General features: G+C 33.6%; 1 protein-coding gene across 12 annotated transcripts in view; it reads right to left on the bottom strand.

Moving 5' to 3' along the window:
- Positions 1-15,757, bottom strand: part of LOC115215131 (zinc finger CCCH domain-containing protein 10-like) — a 608,296-nt gene that overhangs the window by 114,592 nt on the left and 477,947 nt on the right. For 9 of the 12 annotated variants that reach the window (XR_005000356.1, XR_005000359.1, XR_003881950.2 and 6 more), the window contains one exon: positions 6,670-6,794. The exons of 2 other annotated variants lie outside the window; for them this stretch is intronic. Coding sequence is in view for 1 of the 10 variants with exons in the window: in XM_029784304.2 (XP_029640164.1) it covers positions 4,844-6,151 (1,308 nt within the window). In the remaining 9 variants the exon portion in view is untranslated. Of the gene's footprint in view, positions 1-4,829; positions 6,451-6,669; positions 6,795-15,757 lie in introns of those variants that run through there. One more of the 12 variants, XM_029784304.2, reaches the window with a different exon arrangement.

The following is a 15,757-nucleotide window of genomic DNA, read 5'->3' as shown; positions in this document are numbered from 1 at the left end:
TCTCAAGGTTTCTCGATATGATTCTCTGAGAAATAGATATTTATCTACTGATATTTCTGATGCCTGATGAAATGCCAGGTGATTTCTGATTGCATAATGCATCAATTATGAATAAATTACCATACTGTTAAGACATTGTAACATGTGTTCAATTGTTATTATCTATTCGGCTTTTTATTTGATATGTATAAACACACACACACACACACACACAATCATCATTTTACCTCTCTCAGTACTGAAATAGGTCAGACAAGTATAACAATGCTTTGCTAGTTTATGAAAGAAAAATAAAAAAATTTTTGTGTGTTTTTTGTACAATTTTTCATGTCTGGATATCTGTCTCTTCACCAACTCCTTACAGAATGGAGAAAACAGATTGAATTGTGCAATCACCCCTAGTTAAGCGGATGTCTACAAATAGTTATAGATATATGAATAGGTACATATGAGTTTATATATACTGTAGATATGTTATTCCATCATTAGACTAGACTATAAGTCTATATGCCTTGCATTACCTGAATCAACAGAATAAGAAGTAATATAGGGAATATGCTTTCTCTTTCAGAGCATTTGATGCTGTGGGAGGCAAAAGTAATTTGTTGCAATGCAAGGATATGTATATACACATACACATGTAAGTAATTATCTATTATCAAATGTTTGTGTGTGTGTGTGTATTGGAAACATAATAAAATTCTAATTTCATTTTCTTTATAAAGGAGCTTTTCTGGCCCTTGTAGTTGGGTGTAATAAAATTTTTAAGTTAATCATCAACATTTGTAGAACTTCACATTCTCATCTTCAGGATGAAGTGAAGTTGGCATATGCTGTTGACTTTTCCTGCACTACAATGCTTCAAGTGAACTACAATGCTCTTATATATATATATATATGCTTTGCACACACACCCACAAGAGGCCATGTCTAATGGAAAACTTTAAATTTTTTCTTTCTGTTCATTAGCTGGTTTGGAATTTAAATTAACATTCTTCACGTTTCACTTGAGTGAAATCCAATATATAAAATCATTCCTTTAACAAGTATATTTTGATGAGCTTTAATCATTAATATTTGATAAGTTTCTTTTGAAATTAAAAGAACCCCCTCCACTCCAAAGGATAAAAATAGCAATAATATTAAATTGATACTATAATATCTGGAGAAGTTTCATTTGGGTGTTAAACCAGGTGAAATCTCTAAAGCCGTAGCAGTAGCCAAATGGTATGCGAATGCTATCATATTTAAGGTATGAAGCAACAGACAGATAACTAGAAATAAATTTGCAGTGAGCAAAAAGCAATATTAGTCAAAGAATAACATGTTTACCTGGCAAGTTTTCTAGAAATATGGGAAACAACTCTGGACATATTATTCTGACCTTCTTAGAAAATCATAAAATTTATAGTGGTTGCTAAAGTGGAGATGAATAAATCACTAAATATGTACAAGACTTCATTTATATTAGTGTAGAAAAATAGATGTTTGTTGTTTTTTTTTAAAAAAAAATCTTGCACTCAGGCCTTCACACTCACATGTAAATAATATAAAGTCAATGTCTAGATAATGTAACCAAATGGTTGATTGTTCACAAGATTTAATTCACCTTTCAATAAACAAGTGTCAGGAGCAACTAGAGCTTTCTTCGAGCCAACATGGACGCTTGATTCTACTAGAAATAGCAGCTAAATTTCCCATAAATTACACATCCTTAACATCTTTGGAATGCTTTTAAATATAGATCTGTTCACTTATGGTTGACCTAAAAACAGTTATTTGATTAAAAGAACCTGTAATATTTACTGGGAGTAAATACCACATTTCCATTTGCTTGCCAGGTTGAGTTTATATGGTAACGTGTCCTCAAGGAGGGCCTGAAAAATTTAAACAACAGCAGGCTACTCTAGTAGCCACATGATGGTCATTCAATACAGATACTTGTCCTGATTGCAGGTTGCATGTGACAATATGTGATAAGAAGCTGCATGTGACAACATGGTATATGTGATAACAAGTTGCATGTAACAACACATGATACTACTATGAACAAGCTGAATGTAACAACACATGATGCATATGGTAATAGACAGCATGTAATGATAATATCTGACACATATGATAACAGGTGGCAGCATGTCATACATGGGATAAACAGGTAGCATTTTATGACACCAGTTGTCCCTCATTATGTTAATCATGCACAGAAAATCATAATGAAGTGGCTATCTTACACATATAGAGGAATTCCACAAACAAGTATTACATCATGGTAATTGCCAATATTTGTCAAGTGTGATATGCCATAACAAAACAGGCGGTGGGGAAATAGGAAGCTAGTATGGCAGCAAATGCAGTAATTATATTAAATTAACAAATAAAATTCAAAGAAAATAATGACATATTTTTGCAATTTGCAAAAAAAAGAAAAAAAAAATTTGTAATTCTAACTTGTCCATTTGAAATGGGGAATTTTCTTACATAATTAATTATTGCTGTTAAACCCTTTTAATACCAACCCACCTGAGACAAGCCATATGTGAATATATGTTTTTACAAAAATTTAGTTTCAAATCTATGAACATGAGAGATGTCATGAAATTTCCCTTGGTTGACACAAGCAAAATGCATGCCAATTTATGAAGTCACAGGATTTACCTTAAACTTCACCAAAGTCTCAGTAATATGAAAATCTAATGAAAACTATATAGAATAATAGAATAATACCATAAGAAATAGTCACAAAAGAATGGTAAATCCCAGTTGTGACCATCCTATCGTTTTCCGTTTTGGCAGATTAGGATTATCACAGTCTATATAATCCAATGTATCCATCCATTTTATTATTTCTATATCAGAAGGGTGTGATTGCAAAGATGTTTGGTTCCTATTTCTAGCAGGATGAGTGGTTGAATAAATGCTTTCCACACTGGCTTACATTGTTTTAATGGGCTTCCTTTAAAGGGTATGTGTGTGTGGGGGGGGAGTGTGTATAGATACATATACATATCTGCATGAATTAGGAAATGGTGCTGATTAAAATTTTGTAAATAGAATTACAAGCTTTCAATTCTACAAAAATAACTATGTGTGTATATATAGATATATACATCATCATCATCATCATCATTGTTTAATGTCCGTTCGCCATGCTAGCATGGGTTGGACGGTCATATGCATATCTTTACATACATGAATATATATACACACAATATATATATATATTATATATATATATATATATATATATAGATATATGTGTGTGTGTATGTATACATGAATGTATGTATAATTTAATTTTTCATTTGTGTTTCTATGCTTACATGGAATGAGATACTGTGTTGCTAGAACAAAAGAACATGTCAATTCTTACAGAAACCACTGGATACCATATCCATTGCAAAACGCACAGATATACAAATGAGCGCACCTAGATTTATGTCAGACAAGAAACCTAGAGAAGGTAGAAATATGGCTGCTTCAGTTGGAAGAAGAAGCCATTGTGATTGTGAAAGAATTTATTAATTAGCATTGTGGCCAATAGACCAATACCTTCACACTTAAGGGCCAAGAATCTCTTATTAATAGTGATTTCAAACACATGTGCAAGGCCACAAATACTTCTAATATATTTTTCTTGTTGCAGGGGCAGACAGAAACGGTCACTTATATCAACCCTAGTACTTTATTGGTACCTATTTCATCTACCCTGAAGCCATTATGATTATTATTATTACTATAACTGAATTTTCCAGAATACAAGTCAAGATTTTAAGACCCAAATTTGTAGTCAAAAAGGCAGGTCGACTTATATACCAAGATGACTTTGGTGGGCTAAAAATTTTAAGTGAAATGTAATAGGATTTAGAAAGATAGTGCTGGTGTTTGAACGTTTACACTATGACTGGTATGCCCGAAAATACATTAACCATCATCATCATCATCGTCATCATCATAACCAAAGTCCAATTTTGCTTTCTCTGGGGTTGATAAAATTAAAGTACCAGTCAAGTACTGGTGCTGATAATATTGACTAACACCCTCCCATCAAGATTGCTGGCCAAGTGCCTAAATCAGAAACCATTGCTGTTCTTGTTTTTTTTTTTTTTTTTTTTTTTTGCGGATTAACTTGGCAATGCATCCTGTATTCTTTCCTTTACTTCTTTCTTTAACTGCATTAGGTCTGTGAGAGAGCAAGAAAGAGAGAGACAGACAGAGAGAAATAGAGTGGAGATGGTGGTGGGGAATAACTATTACGTAGTTTACTTCTTATTTTGCCTGTCTGTCTTCCTTACCTGCCAGAATATAAAGATGTTATTGTGAATGGGAAATGACAGTAAGACACTAACAGATTTCTATGAGTGAATGGACTTGATTTCCTTCTGACTCTTATACACCTTAACATATGTATTCCTATGCATGTAAATAGCCACTTGGACACTCTCACACACACACACACACACACACACACACACACACACACAGATGTACTCAATGATTACATTTGGTACTTTTTGTAGTGCTTTTTTAAATTTTATTTTAGCCAGTTTTCACATGTTGCCATATGCATGTATTGGTGCATTTTATTTTAGAAAAAAAAAAAAGGAAAAAGAAACATAACTAAATACAGTAAAAGCAACAACTAACAAATACAGTAGCAGAGCAGCAGCGGGCATGTAGCAGCAGCAGCGAGCAAGTAGCAGCAGCAGCGGTACTGCAATGGGCGGGAGGGCAGCAGTGGGAGAGCACAGGCGTTCTTGGAGTCCAAAAAAAAGTTTAAAAAAAAAAGAAAACAATGAAAATATGGAATATGAGTAAAAGGTACTTACACTAGAGAAGTGGGCTAGTGAGCCAAGCTGCTTTGAGTCCGCATACTTTGGGAAACTATAGGGTAGGACACCAAGGGAGAATTCTGGGCAGACAGGGGTAAGCTTTGGTGGGGCGTTCGTTGCGCAAGGCTAACTGGGGGTGGCAAGTTCTGCTGAAGAGACGCTGGGGTGAGAGAGACGGCTGAAATGTTACTTTGTGGTAGTGAGACAGGCACTATTGTGGGGGGGTTAATCGTGACTGAAGGACTTAAAGACTGCGCCGACAGGCTGCACTGCGCTTGTGGAGGTGGGCCAAGCTGTTCTCTCGCGATGCGCTGCTGCAAAGCGTGCTGGGAAACTAAGTCATTGTTCATAGCTATTTGCTGCGCCAGGCTGTTATTTATATGGTTCAATTGCTGTTGGCTCGGCGTCGGTGCAACTCCTCCAGTTGCAACCCCCGCCGCCGCAAGACTCTGACTAACTGATAGCGCTTGACTCACGGGTACATTAATTGTTTGAACATGGTTTGATTTGCTAACGCGGTAGCGGGCATTTTGCTCGAGCAGAACTTCATTGGCTGCAGTCAAATCTGCAACCTGCTTTTTCATCTCTTCCACTTTGCGTCTCAACATATTGTTCTCCTCATCCAGTAGTTGGTAGCTAAGTGGACGAATTGTTGTGTAGCGGGCTTCAAATGATGAAGTGAATCCATCGAGATCTGCACGTCTGCGTTTCAGTGCGCTGTGTCCATAATCAAACCTGTTATCAAAACGATCAAAGTCGTCTTCTGCTGGGTCATAAGAGTTTTGAGTCTGATGATTGGGGCGATGATCAGTGGTTGACTTTCTTAGTTCATATTCATATTCTGCAACAGATAGGTGCCGGAACTTGCATTTTGCTCCACGTTTGCACTCACCCTTCAAGAAGTCTTTGCAAATTGGGATCTCACCTTTCAGTAATGGAAGTTCATGGGGTGCAACGCCAATACCAAGAGCTGCAGCCTGTTGCAATCGTACTGGAAGCTGTGCAGTTTGCTTGTAGTACTCCTCCTCTTCGCGAGTGCAGTGGAGAAACTTGCAGTTGAGACGACGACATCTGGTATTTTGGTAATCATGACAGAAGGTATACTCATGTTGCTTCCCCAACTCTTTGGCTTCACCAGCTTCAGGATGCCTGTATCTGCAGTGCTTGCCACGCCTGCAAACATTGCGCAAGAAGTCTCTGCAAATATCATCTCCTTTGCCATTTAATTTCTCATATTTATCCTCACTCCCGCTTTCACTGTTTCGGTCTGACATGGTGTGTGTCAAAAACGCAGTGTTGGACGGTAACCCTCGAGTCATGCAAGTAGATTTTGCGTGTGTCCTCTTCTTGACGAATTGGTCAAATTCAATGAGATATTCTTGTGCTTCAAGCTGTTGCTTAGTGATCAATGAGTCGCTGTTGTTGCTGCTGCTGTTAGTGTTATTTTAAAATTTTCCTTTGGATACTTCTGTATAAACTACAATGAAAACGTCAGTATTTTGACTATATATATCATATACGTATATATTTTTTTCTCCTTTTATATATTTCTTCAAACAATTTTTATTTTCAATGTTTTTTTAATTTAGTTGTTAGCTTATTTATTTATCATTTTGAGATTTGGATTGATGCACTTTTGAAATATTTTGTTCATTTTACAGTTTATATTTTGCATATTTATATACATGTGTATGGACATATATAAATATATATATAATGATATATTTACATATACATGGGTATATATATATATATATATTCTTTTTGCAGTTCTTTCTCTTTGTATTTTTCGAGTTTTGCTTTCTCTTGGAGTTATTTCATCGCAAGGAAATGGTTGTTTTTTTTAAAAAAAAATAGGAAAATTAGGAGAGCAAAGGAAAAAGCCTGCAGCCGCAGGGATGAATGCAAGGTCGCCAAATCAACTTAGCCTGACTTCAGAATAAACCTGCAGCGTTCATGAGACTGAAAATAGAAAGACAAAATTATGTTAAATATCTGTGAGATATCAGCACCACTCAGAACGAGCACAGCATACCATTCCTAAGAAATTAAACACACACATACACACACACACGCATAAACACACAAATTTAGAGAAAATAAAATCATGAATTTTAATTTTATATATTAAAAAAAATATGTATGGACAAACAGAAAAGACTAAAAAATGCATTACATATATGTGTGTGTGTGTGTATATATATATATATATGAGGTTACGTACTTTTGTAAATATACATACATATATATATATATATATGTGCATGTGTATATATATACACACACATATATATGTATATATACATAATTGAACATGTATATATATATATAGATATATGTGTGTACATGTTCAAATATATGTATGTTTGTATAATATAGCCAGGCTGGTGCAAAAATAGTGGCAGTTTTTATTTTAAACTTTGATGCTCATGTTATACCTGCCCGTATATAATACAGTCGTCTAATACACACCCATACAACATACAATCGGATAATATATGTCCATATGATACACACATATAATATATAGCCGCAAATTCTATGCACATGTAATACTTTGAAGATCAGACTCGAGACTATTGATCTGTGAGGGGGTACCCAAAAGTAACCAGAAACGTTCTCTGTGGGACAAGCCTTTTGTAGTTCAGGCTTCCTCCACTCGAAGCCACTTGATGCAACCCTCAGGCATCAGTCTGTTGACTGGTGTCATCGAGTGATGTTGTACTGCCATGATGTGGTGCGTCTTTGTTTTGCAGTGCTTCTTCTTGGTTCACTGGTTATTGCAATGGCTGAAATGAAGGAACAGCTTGCTTCCATGAAATTCTGTTTGCTGCTGGGGAAAATGGCAGCTAAAACAGTTGTCATGCCTCAAGCAATTTACTAAGATGCTGCCATGAGCAAAACACTACTTTATCAGTGGTTTTCATGCTTCAGGAATGGTCATTTGTCATTTGAGGACCAACACTGTTCAGGGTCATTGATCTCCTGAAAGAATGAAAACATGAAAATTCATGAACTGATCTTGGAAGATGATCACTGAACAATTGATGAACTTGTTGATACGATTAGTGTGTCCTGAAGCTCCTACCAATGAATTTTGAGTGAGGAATTGCAAATGAAAAGAGTTGCAGCAAAATTTGTGCCTCGCTTGCTCACGGAAGATCAAAAGCAGTCGTGACTGAATGCACATTGTGAATTGAAAGAAAAATTGGAAGTTGATCCAGACCTTTTTTTAAAGATAATCACTGTTGATGAAAGTTGGTACTACCTAATTTGCAAATGTGGAAGAGACGAAGAAAAAAAAAGAAAACGATAGACGTGTTAAAAAGCATCACTTTGCAAGAGTTCCAGGACTGCTTCGAACAGTGAACACACCTGGACAGTAAACAGTGAACACATCTGGACCAATGCATTACTTGAACTGGAGAATACTTTGAAGGCAATAAAATATTAAACATATAAAACTAAGTAAATATAATAACACTGCAAAATTTCGGTTTCTTTTGAGTACCCCTTGTATACTAAAAGTTGTTTCCTTTATTTTTTGTCTATTTTGTACCATCAAATTAAAGTGGCAGTGTGTGCAGAAAAAGCAAATATTAGTATTTTAAGATATAAGCTGGACATGGAAAGGAAGTCAACAGAAACAGCTTGCATTATTAACTAAACATTTGAACAGGAGGCTTTCAATGTATGCAAAGCTCATCAGTTGAAAAAATTTCAATGTAAAGGAGATCTTTGAGGTCAAGTGAATCATACAGGACTTCCTGTCATTGACAATAATCTCTTAAGGGCCACTGTTGAAGTGAACCCATGCAAACAAGTCAGGAAGTTGTGGAAGAAGAACAAACCCAGTCTGACCACCCAAGGGAAACAAATATTTGAGAAATCCAAAACAACAAAATGCTACAAATAGTCACATTAGATGAATGAACATCACTAAATTACAATGTCTGTTTTGCATGCATTTATGCACAATGATGACCAATCTCTCAATTGCAACATAATGTGATGAGAAACATATTTGGTAGCAGAATAATGGTACTCTGCACAGTGGTTTGACAAGAAGGAACACCGAAACACTTTTTGAATTTGCAACAAAACTAAGTTACAATCACTAGTTGGTGATTAGCTAGAGGAATCAATCTTAACTATTTCTTGAATCCTGGTGATATTTTCACAGGAGAGAAGTACTGCTAGGAAATAGAGAAAATGTAATATTGTAACATTTACACTGAACATTGGCTGTTCAAGAATTCTTCTCCTTGACAACATGCGATCACATACATGACAAATAACTCTGCAGGAATGGGACAAATTGGGTCAGGAAACTCTACCTGACTCAGCTTGCTTCTTTGACTAGCCACTAACCAACTATCACATTTGTTTTCAAGCAACTTGTTGACTTCCTAACTATGCAGCAAACTCAAAATACTTTCAGAAAAATTCGTTCAGTTATAAGATTCCACAATCCTAAGAAACTGGGATGAAGAAATTTGTTTCTGGCTGGGGATAAAAATGCTTAAGTTCTCTTGAATATACTGACATATAATTTAATTGATCAAAATTTATTCAAAGTTCACATATGTTGTTTAAAATTAATGATAAAAAACTTCCATGGATTTTTGCACCACTCAGCTACATAAGTGTGTGTGTACTACACACATACATACACATACACACACATATATATATGTATGTATACACAGACATCTACTTTAGATCTTAAATTCCTTTTGAATGTCAGAGACAAAGCCTTGCTAGGGCACCCCCAATGTTATTGCATATTTGAGTTATTGAGTATCTAGCTGGTGACACTCTAATTGATAAAGGGTGTTCTGACTGGATTAGTTTTAGCAAAAGGCTGATCTCATGTACACACACATGTACACAAAGTTAAAGGACAGAGAGTGCTAAATAATGAAAACAGAGTGACAGAATATTTCAAAAGCTGAAACTTCACAAATTTTACTCCCAAGTTGTTTTCATTTTCAATATTCAGACAATTTATGAAAAAGTGAAACATAAGACCTGGTTAATAATAAGCAAACAGTAAAAGTTTATGAATATCAGAGCGAACACTGGTTAGATGGCATGCTATGAGGCTACCTTATTGAATAGTAATATTATTTGAAAAATTCAGATGGGTGTTGTCACCTTGAGTTGAAAATAAAAGAATAAATTACACACACAATAACAGACAAAAAAAAAACAAAACAAAATACATATTTGTGCAAAAATGCAAACATTTTGACATTTGTGTGAATAAAAATTGTAATGCTGCCATGGAAATAGCTTGGGGCATTGAAATGTATTTAAAAATATTTAAAACTGGAAGTGATAAATATCATATTATTCTTAGATTTCTGAATTTTCAGCCATTTATAGTATGTACTGCTACTGGAAATTGCTACTTGGATGTACATAAGTGTTAAGTATATACTTCAAAAAATTCTCTACAGTGGCATGATATCTTTACATGTTTGTGTAATCCACTTTTGCTTGTTTCCAAATATAATATAATATAATATAAATAAATTCTCACAAAATCAGACTAGAATAAGTATATTTCAACGAAATCTGCTATAGAAAAATGGGGATGCATTGCAACAAATAATTTACTTGATTTTGATGCCACCAAGTGTGATCCTTTTAAAAGTCTAATATGCTTGGAAAGGCTTATAAGAATTGCTTTTTCTTCTTGCTTAAATATACGAGTGTGCTGATTAAAAACCAACTTTAAGGCAATTCTTGGTGAAAACAATATAATTACAGGGACCACTGTTGTAACTGTGCTGGACATTATAAAGTAGCATTTGAAAGGCTATTACCAATATGACAGAAATTGTTTGCAAGTCGGAGACTATATTCTATCGTATCTGAAATGCTTTCTAATGATACAACATGTAAGTCTTATGGTACTGATTGTTCAAAAGAAAATTGAAAAAATCTTATGAAAGAAACCACTGGTAATATGTGTATGTCTACTTATACAAAAGGTTAGGTTATACCACAATGTATTTCTTGGCCAATTTTCATGCTAGGAGTACTGCAGATAGAGCACTGCATGTTACTTGTGAAGCCACTTATACTGATTGTGTTTTTTGTAAGTGCTAATGAACACAGCGTCTGATATATTTATGAATATCAAATACTACATTTGTAACTAAGGCACAATTTTTACACACGCAAAACAAACCAAATATTTGTATTTTTGGAAGAGTATAAACTGTTCATTCACACATTTTCATCTGCCCATAATGTTGTTTTGATACAGTTTCTAATTCACAAACAACAGCAGCTCTATCAGAATACAATAAGATGCGATCATTCTACATCAACAAACAAGTGTTTGTAATATTCTAATATATATATATATAATATATATATATATATAATATATATATTATACATAATATACATGTAATATACATTCAATATATATATATAATACATAATATACATTCATATATATATATATATATAATATATAATATACATGTAATATACATGATATATATATATAATATATATAATACATAATATACATTTAATATATATATATATATATAATATAATATACATGTAATATACACGATATATATATATATAATATATATAATACATAATATACATTTAATATATATATACATATATAATATGTAGAATATATATATATGTAATATATATAATATATATATTATATATGTAATACATATATAATACACACACACATATATAATCTATAATATATGCTATATCTATATATATATATGTATGTAATACACACATATATATATATACTGGAGTAAGCACATAAATGTGAAACACGGTGCTTTGGCATAGTTTCTATAACTGGATGCCCTTCTAAATGCAAACCACTTTACGTGTATAGTAAGTGTGTGTATTTGTTGGTGGATGGGTGAATGGTTACATGTACATTATGAGAACTCAATATATAAAATTAGCTTACTACAAGATTTACTGAGAGGCCCTGGGTTTTCTTTTCTAATATAACTCTCTAGATCCCTAAGTAACTCTTGTAGTCATCACAGTTCTTATATATATATATGCTTGTACACACACACACACATGCAGTATATAAATTTGTATAATAAAAAAAAAATGACTGACAATTTAAAGACATAGTAAAAATATCTATGAATGCATAATAACTGTGCATGTAAAAATTTTCTTAAATATATGTTGAAGGTATGAAATGAATGTACTGAAAACATGGAATGAAAATACCACAAATAAAGGATGAATTATATATAGCTGAAATTATGTATGAAAGGAACAGAAGTAATCCCTCCCCTGCCCTCCACACCAGCACCGTGTACTTCCAAAAAAAGCATGACCAACGTAAATTAAACTCTTTTATACATATCAATTGAAAGTGGAGTGCGAACTTTGGTTTGTATAGCACAAATCGCTGCAGAAATTTGGCGCTCATCAGAAAGAATATTACATATATACATAAGAGAAAAATATGATTTTAATAATCTTAGAACAAGTGATATACAATAATTATTGCATATAACCTGATTATTAATGGCTGAAAGTACTAATGATTACTTAGCCTTATCATTAGCAGACTAAACATATTCTTTGCTAATGAGATCAGAATAATTCAGAAACATGTCCAAATGGAGTTGTCTATGGTAGTTGCTGTAGAAATGGGAAATAGTATTGATCTTTGACTAATATCAGTTACTTCTAATTAGCTTTTTAATCCTTCATGTCGTAGCCCTTAATTGAAGAATTTTACTAAGGGAACACTTTGCATTTGTTTTTTGTTCAGTTGGGAAGTGATGAAGAATTTTGAAAGAATTAGTAATTGCTTTCTTTTTTTTTTTTTCCATTATCACACTAGCATTCTGAATGTAATTAACTTAAAGAAATTTCTTATCCATAAAATATGATGGAAGGCTTTAATTTATATGCAAACATCTTCAAATTGCCAGTTCTGCATCCAAGAAAATCAAGCAGACCTGGGCAAGCAAGATAGTTTAAATACATTACACCAATTAGTCAACATTAATAAACAACTAAGCTTAATAAATAAATTCATAAAATTAGCATTGCAAAAGTAAAAAAAAAACCTTTAATTGATAATTTAAGAAGAGATGAAATAACCTGAGCAGGGAAAGAATGAATTGAGCAACAGGTTAATGTTCCAGGTGTTTGAATTGCTATATACATTATATATGTGTAGGTGTAGCCAGGTGGTAAAAAGTTTGCTTCCCAACCACATGGCTTCAGGTTCAGTCCCACTATGAGGCACTTTGGGCAAATGTCCTCTACAATAGCACAGAGCTGACCAAAGCCTTGTGAGTGCATTTGGTAGACAGACTAAAGAAGCCTGTGCATGTGTGTGTTTGTTTCTTCTTGCAACACATGAAAACTGGTATTGTTTCATTTTGTGCCTGTAACTAATCAGTTTTGTAAAAAAAAAAAAAAGAGACCGATAGAATAAGTACCAGACATTTGGAAAAAGAAAAAAGTACTGGAGTTAATTTGTTCATCTAAAAAAAAAGACCCGAAGGTAGAGCCCCTGCTTGGCTGCAGCCCAATGATTGAAACAAAGATGTTTTATTATTATATTCAGTTGTGTGACATTACATTCTAACAGATCTTAAGACTGGAATGATGGAGATGTAGATTTTTGTGGAATGTCACCAGCAATAAACTACAGCCCTAGTTCTAAAAAAAAATTACTCATTGATTGACATAGACAATAAACTAAAATTAACTCTTTGCCTTTCCAAAGTATTTTCGTAATTTCATTCTAAATGTCCATACTTGCTTTAACACATTTAGTTGTCCCTTCTTTCTCCTGTTCTGAGTAATAAAAAGCTTTCCTTTTTAAACTGCAAGTTGGTAAAAATTAGGAATGTGTATCATATATGATGTACACCAGGGAAATATGTCCTGTGTATCACATGTAGTACACAGGACAGGCAATGAATCAAGTAAGGACCATCAAATATAGTATTTTTTAACTTTATGTTGGTATTTATTATTAGAAGTGGTAAGGTGCAGAAACAAAAATATTGCAATATTCAGATCTGTCCATCATTTCTCTTCAGGATCAAGAAAATGAGAGCTGGTAATATACTAAAGGAGATCTAATTCTCTACCTACACTTTTCTTTGGCTGGTTGGGGTCATTGACTCCTCTAGCTTCTAATGCAAATCTTCATAATCTGGTAAAAATAAGAAAAAATGAAGCTCTATTTATAGTCTATGAGGAACCAATTATGAATTATGGGAGGGCTTTTTTTGGACAGATATTTGCAGATGTGCCACAAATAAATTTAAGCATCAAATCTTTGGTAAATACTCAGTCCTAATAATAGCAAAAAAAAAACTTTTCTTCAACATAAAGATTATGTTTAGGTTGAGACCATTTTACAAGACGAATTTGGTTTCAGTGCTTTTTGCTATTGTTAGTTGATGTTTAATAAAATGATAACCTACCAAAAACAGGTTGGTTCAAATACTTCAAAAGAATATTAGATGTGCTTAATTAACAGAGATATAAATTGATAGGTTCTTTTGCATTGCCTAGTAGTTAAGGATATTTGGCTCGTGATTATAATGAGGTGGATTCAATTCTTTGACTGGGTAGTGCACTGAGTCCTTGAGAAAAGTACTACATTTCACATTGCTCCAGTCTACTCAGCTGAAACTGAGTATCAGAAGGGTGTTAGAGTAGCCCTGTTTCCCTCCAGTTATAAAGGTAAGAAGGTCAAGAGGCTATCTGTGCATAGTCGCAACAACAAACATATCTGAAACAAAAAGCAACAGCATGGTAAATATTACCAAGTCACACTAGAAAAAGACAGCTGGATGTTATGTAACACGTGTGCGTGTGTGTGTGTGTGTGTGTGTGCATGGAGACCCGTGTTAGTGGGGTTACGTGAATGTTTTAACTCACTAGACAACTGGAATAAAATTATAGAATACAACTATTCTGTCACTATTTTCTTAAAGAAATGCATGACCCATTTTTTTCCTATTCAGAAATATGAAGAGACAAGCAAAATGCCCCCCATCCAATGGACAGTGCTGAGTTGTCAAACATTTAAACCAAATTTTCTCAAAACAACTTGTCCGACCATCCCAAAGCCTCCCCTTTGAGAAACACTGATTTAACCTAAATTTGAGACACCAACAAAAGAAGAAATAAAGACAGACTTTTTTCTATTCTAAAGAAAAACGATTTTATGCACACAAATATGCAACCGAAGAGTTTTAAAGTACCTGTAAGTACATCGCAACAGCTGATGTACTTGCACATACAAATGCATGTTCTCACGGCTTTATCGATCGTATTCTCACCTGGAATCAATTTTTGTAATTTTTTCAAGACTTATACATGCCCTGATACTGTTGATATCTACATATGCAATTTGAGCACAATTGGATGGAGGATGCCCAAGATCCAAGAAGACACACACACACAGACAGACAGAACAGATTTTATATAATAGATATAGTAACGGAATAAATAAACTTGCCATCACTAATCAGATGTTTGGAATGAAAGTTAACAAATGGTTTTTAAAATTGAGATGTAAGAGTCTAATTTAAATATGAAGTATTTAAGAAGGATGATTTAGTATCAAAAAATAAGAGGATATTATTGAGGAAGTTTAGATCAAAAGGGTTAAAGTTACATAGATTAATTTTGTATAATTCCTTTTAATACTTATGTACACAACTTTTAAGAAGGTCTTTTACTTGCTTCTTCCGCTAGCACATGGGTATCAGCTGGCAAAACAGGTAGGATTCCAAGGAGAAAGTTTCAAATATCTTGAAACATTTTTGCAACCCATTATGCTTTTGAATTCAAATTTTGCTGGAATCAGATTTACTTTTCATAAAACCTGGATTAACAAAGAATCATTGCAGCACTAA

This window comes from Octopus sinensis, linkage group LG8, assembly GCF_006345805.1.
Source record: "Octopus sinensis linkage group LG8, ASM634580v1, whole genome shotgun sequence".
Taxonomy (NCBI): domain Eukaryota; kingdom Metazoa; phylum Mollusca; class Cephalopoda; order Octopoda; family Octopodidae; genus Octopus; species Octopus sinensis.
This window is presented reverse-complemented; position numbering and strand designations above follow the sequence as displayed.